The following is a 6,000-nucleotide window of genomic DNA, read 5'->3' as shown; positions in this document are numbered from 1 at the left end:
GTACATATACACAATGGAATATTATGCAGCCATAAAGAAGGACAAACATATGGACTTTGCAGCAACTTGGATGGGTTTAGAGTCTATCATACTCAGTGATCTATCATAGAAACAAAGAACAGAGTACCATATGTTCTCACTCATAGCGGACCTTGAGCAATTATCATAATACTATATGAAAGGGATTGGCAATACTGGGAAACTGTTAGGGGAGGGGGCATGGAATTGGCAGTTGAGGGAAACTGCCAGGGTGGGGGGGTATACCTCATCAACAAGGGTACCTGTATAATGAACATTTGTATACCTAACCCTGAATTGTACCCCACATCTTTAAAATAAAAATTTTAAAGTAAAAACAAAAAGTAGAAAGGAAAAGGAAGACAGAAATTAAAATACACAGTTTAGAATTTTGAAATTGGAATCTTACTGTGTTTATAATGCAATAATATAATATACTTCAATATTAGTACCCATAACTCAAATTATTATAAATATCTTCAAAATTACTCTCAATTGATAGGTGTATATCTTTGCTACCATATAAATACACACATTTGCACATGAATATATATCCACATGTGCACACATACATTGCAACAAATGTATTTATAACAATATTTTATATAAATATATTTGGTTTAGAAAATTTAAAAAATAATAAAATAAAATGCTCGTTATAGTTGAAAAATAAAAGTGAGTGTCTTTCAACAGCAGTTACAATCGGGAATTCTCAGAACCAGAAATAGTTAGAATGCTCAGGTAACATTTATTTAAATTGTTTAAAGTCTACAATCGAACTTCCAAAATCCCTAACCTAATTTTTTTAGATCTGTGGCATGTGTTAATATGCATGATTACTTTTTCATAATTTCTAAAAAGAAAATACTTCCTATGTAGTAACAATGCCTTTTTATATAAGCATAGACTCCCTGCCACATAGAAACAAGAATAACAGCAAAGAGCTAAATACTACATCAATTTGACTTGGCCTTTATCCTAAAGATCTGTATTGGGTCATAAGCAGAAGCTACAAATTTATAATCTCAGTTTAGTTTGCAGAATAATAAAAAATTAAGCAATAAGGTCAATCATCAGGACTCTTACTGTTACTACCAACTTTTCTATTACTGTAAGTCAGCAGTCCCCAACCTTTTGGCATCAGGGATTGGTTTCGTGGAAGACAATTTTTCCACAGACCAGGGAGAGGGAGGTTTGGGTGTGCAGTCAAACCTCACTGCTAATGTTAATCCATATTTGCAGTCACTCCCCAGCAATAGTATTACCACCTCAGTTCCACCTCAGATCATCAGGCATTAGATTCTCATAAGGAGTGTAAAACCTAGATCCCTTGTGTGTGCAGTTCACAATAGGGGGCATGCTCCTATAAGAACCTAATGTTGCTGCTGATCGGATAGGATGGAGCTTCACTAGCTTCCTGCTGTGCAGCCCGGTTCTTAGTAGGTCACAGACAAGTACCAGTCTGTGGCCCAGGGACTGGAGATCCCTGCTATAAGTCATAAGTCTGCAATGTCGTTCAAAAGATCGATTTTCTTTAGCAAACTAAAAACAGATCATAAAAAATACTTCCAGTTGGGCTCAGAGGTTCAGCCTGCAACCCCAGTACTTCGGGAGGCTGAGGAGTCGATTGCTTGAACCTGCAGGTTTGAGACCAGCCGGGCAACTTGGCATCATCTCTACAGTAAATTTTTTTAAAAACCAGGCGTGGTAGCACATGTCTGTAGTTCTGGCTACTTGGAAGGAGGTTGAGGCTGAAGGATCGCGAGAAGCCCAGCAGATCAACGCTGGCATGGCCATGAGCATGTTACTGCACTCCAGCCTGGGAGACTCTAACTCAAAAAATTAGAAAATTATTATTAAAAACGGTAAAGAGGTGGGGGATGGTGGCTCAAGCCTGTAATCCCAACACTTTGGGAGGCCGAGGCGAGAGGAATGTCTGAGCCCAGGAGTTCAAGACCAGCCTTGGTAACTTGGCAAGACCATATCTCTGCAATAAATAAAAAATTAGCCAGGTGTGGTAGTGCATGACTGTAGTTCCAGCTACTTGGAAGGCTGAGACGGAAGGACTGCCTGAGCCCAGTAGGTTGAGGCTGCGGTGGTCTCGTGCCACTGCACTCCAGCCTGGGCAACAGAGTGAGACTTCAATCAAACCAAAAAAAAAAAGGGTAAAGAACGTAAAATGAAAGCATTACATGTCGAGAAACTTAAAACATTAATATTCAGTGATCTCAAGTAATGTAACATGATCTCTAAAATTGTGCAGTGATCACTTTTGATATACAAGAGGGTACCTCAAAAAACCCAGAATTATTTTTTGAAGGGCAGGCCCCTTGTAGTACTGGCTTCCCCCATTAGGTAAGTGTTCTAAGAACCCATCGGCATCAGAGTACCAGTACGAGCTAGTGTGTTGTTGTGAGAGGCTGTGTTCAGTTTCAGTGAATTTTTTTTTTTTGGGGGGGGGAGATTCTTTCAGCATATTTGCTCAGCTCTTGGTGAGTGATCTATGAACATTTCCACCTACACCACGCTAAGTGTTCAGCCATTTTGGACCAAAAACAGCATGACCCCTATGCCCCACCCTTCCTATTCAGTGGATCTATTCACTGGATCTCGCCCAAAGGGACTTTTTTTGTTTCCCCAGATGAAAAAGTCCTCAAAGGGAAATGTTTTGTGGAAGGTGAAACAAAAAACGGCAGAAGCACTAAAAGGCACCAAAGTTGATGAGTTCAAAAACTGTTCTGAGCAGGGGAAAAAGCATTTCAATAGGTGTACTGCATCAGAGAATACCTTGAAGGTGACTGATGTTTAAACATGTAAGAACAAACACACAATTTTTTATAAATAAATTTTGGGGTTTTTTAGGTCCCCCCTCATAACTTTACACAAATCAATATAATTATAACAAATTTAATATGTATTTGTAATGGTTTATATTCCAAACAGAAATCTCCCACTGAAAGAGCCTGAAAAAGTGAAAACTTACTAGAGTTTTATGATATCTAATTTTTTAAACATATTTTAATTACAATAGAGTGAATTAAATAATCTCTAAGCCCTTTGTACAATTTTTTTAAATCTATGAATCAAAAATATTAAGGGATTTGCGGGAGGAAGGTGACTTGAGCCCAGGAGTTTAAGACTGGAGGGCAGCCAGGCTCGCTGGCTCAGCCTGTAATCCCGCACCTTTGGGAGGCTGAGGTGAGTGGATTGCCTAAGCCCACGGGGTCGAGACCCACCTGGGCAACTTGGTGAGACCTCATCTCTACAATAAATCAAAAATTAGCTGGGCGTGGTAGCATACGCCTTTAGTTCCAGCTACTTGGAAGCCTGAGGCAGAAGGATCGCCGGAGCCCAGCAGGTCGAGGCTGCAGTGGCCGGTAGCAGTCACTGCACTCCAGTTTGGGCGACAGAGTGAGACTCCAACTCAAAAAAACAAACAAATAAAAAAAAAAAAGAATGAGCGCCTTTGGGAGGCTGAGGTGAGTGGATTGCCTGAGCCCACGGGTTCGAGAACCGCCTGGGCAGCGAGACCTCATCTCTACAATAAATCAAAAAATCAGCCGGGCGTGGTAGCGCATGCCTGTAATTCCGGCTACTTGGAAGGCTGAGGCGGAAGGATCGCCGGAGCCCAGCAGGTCGAGGCTGCGGTGGCCGGAAGTGGCCACTGCACTCCAGTCTGGGCGACAGAGTGAGACTCCAACTCAAAAAAAAAAAAAAAAAAAAAGACTGGAGGGCAGTATGACTGCACCTGTGGATACATTGCAATCTAGCCTGGGCAACATGTTGAGATCAGTCCCTTAAAAAAAAAAAGCATATATTTTTACACAAAAAATAGAAGATATGCCATAGATACTATTAGCTATTAATTTCTACTTTTTAAAGAAATAATGAAATTCAAAGTAAATTACATTTTTTGTTTTACATTATTACAAATTAGAAAATAGAAGTATTTAATAAGATATAAAATATTCCATAATGACTATCAAACCTTAAAAAAATCTTCAAGCTGTTTACTGTTGTAAAGAGCTGGAATATTGGCAGAGAACTGTAGCAGATCTTCAGCACACTGTCTTCTCTCTTCAATAACAGTTTCATCAAATCGACCTAGAATTAAGTATGGAAAGAGTGATCAAACAGCGGTTATGATAGTTTATGTTCTAGATTAGAAAGCAGCAGCAGGCCACCACTGCCCATCTGCTGAGCTTCTTATGCAAACTTCTGAAGTCAAATCTAGTCTCTACAATTAGAATCAGCAGTAGTCTCAATAGAAAATGTTTCTGATAAAACCAGAGGCAAAGGTGTCAACTGATAAAAAACGCATTCATAATTTAGGACCTGTCAATATAAGAAACTTACCATTTAAGAAGCTGGTGATTTGAAACTAAAGTTGAAAAGAGAATTTTAAAGAGCTAAATGGTTTTCTATAGTAATTTAATACTATAATTAGTCATATAATTTTCCCTTTTCTACTTTTTGATTTATAAAGGGGCTGAGGAGAGGAAATTATGAGAACATCTGTATTATCAGCTGGGTTAAAACCTCAGCTTGAAGCAAAGTTTTTATGTTAAATTCTATGTGTGATGCTGTCAGCATATGTGACAGCATGCTTGTGAGAAAAAAAGAGCATACAGCATCCATGAATTCTGCTTTATAAGGTGATCGAAAGGTGGTTTTCATAGGTTTTCCTGATATATACAATTTGAATGCTGATAAGACATTTTCAGATATGATAATTTTGTACTATTCTCAGGTTAGATTACCAGTTGACATTTGTCACATACCATGTATCTTACTGATTGCAATATAGGTTTAAAAAATACAAAATCAAAAAAGTAGCATCATCACATACTTAAAAAGTTTTTAAGTGGCTTGGCAGAGTATTAACAAAAAACTGAAGCACAGAGATTCCTAGTTATATAATACAAGGCAAGAATTTGAAACTGAACCACTAAAATACCCTCCACTCAATGTGGTTCATGCTTATAGAAAAGTATCTATTTCACGATAACTAAAAAAAGGACCAGGATTCAAATACTATCATTTGCTAGCTATAAAATCTTAAAAAGATTATTTTTGTAAAATGTAGGAAATGAATAATGTACTTAAGGCCAGTTCCATTCCAGGCACATAGTTAGCACTTAATAGATTATCATGGTGTCTTTGAATCTTCAAGTGTTGTCATCATCACTAGCATACAGAGCATGCTAGCAAACTTTTAATAGACTGTGTGAGTGAATAATGAAAACTTTAAAAATACTATCTAAAAAAAAAAGAACTGTCTTACAAAAAAAGATTGTAACAGGACATGTTAACGGTGGGACCATACACCACCAGTTAGGTAACTGTTCATGGACAGGATCAAAAGAAACAATCCTACAAAATTCCATGTAGATAGACGTAAGTCCATTTTTCTAAGGAAAAGGTCTTCACTTTTTATCCATTCTCAAAGATCCCAGGGCCCAGTGAAGGTTAGCATGCAAGTAGCAGACAATTGGAGGATTCCTCACATCCAGTATACTGCTTTACTTATTACGGAACAGGATGTCAGTTACTATACAAATATCTGTTCTTTCTTCCCTAATTTTTAATTGGGTATATGGCAGCCCACAAAAAAAAAGAGACTATAATAGGGCAACCCCCTCAGATTCCCTCCCACTGTGGGAGCTTTTCTGTCCTCTCAATAAATCCTGCTTTCTCACTTTCAGGCCGTTTGGGTCCCTCATTCCTCCTGGGCATGAGACAAGAACCCTGACATGAAGAACTGCAGAAGATCATCAGAATCGAAGGAAAAAAAAAAAAAGACCATCATTGTCAGCTTGCCTTATAGTTAGGTGTGGACATAAACTAAGCTCTGACAAATAACACATAAACAAAAATTATATTGTAGCTTCCCAGAAAGCTCTTTAAAAGACCACTGATACACACTCTCTGCCTCTTTTTCTTTACTCCTTCCCCCTTCCAGGAAGGACCATGGAGTAGAAG

The 6,000-nt window shown here is 38.4% G+C and overlaps 1 protein-coding gene across 6 annotated transcripts in view; it reads right to left on the bottom strand.

The window, feature by feature from the left end:
* Nucleotides 1-6,000, bottom strand: part of RPS6KC1 (ribosomal protein S6 kinase C1) — a 192,020-nt gene that overhangs the window by 141,880 nt on the left and 44,140 nt on the right. For all 6 annotated transcript variants that reach the window (XM_008055161.2, XM_021710891.1, XM_008055166.2 and 3 more), the window contains one exon: nucleotides 4,007-4,122. In XM_008055161.2, the coding sequence (XP_008053352.1) occupies nucleotides 4,007-4,122 (116 nt within the window). The remainder of the gene's footprint in view (nucleotides 1-4,006; nucleotides 4,123-6,000) is intronic.

This window comes from Carlito syrichta, unplaced genomic scaffold, assembly GCF_000164805.1.
Source record: "Carlito syrichta isolate Samal-C Ts95f unplaced genomic scaffold, Tarsius_syrichta-2.0.1 Scaffold80553, whole genome shotgun sequence".
Lineage (NCBI taxonomy): Eukaryota > Metazoa > Chordata > Mammalia > Primates > Tarsiidae > Carlito > Carlito syrichta.
This window is presented reverse-complemented; position numbering and strand designations above follow the sequence as displayed.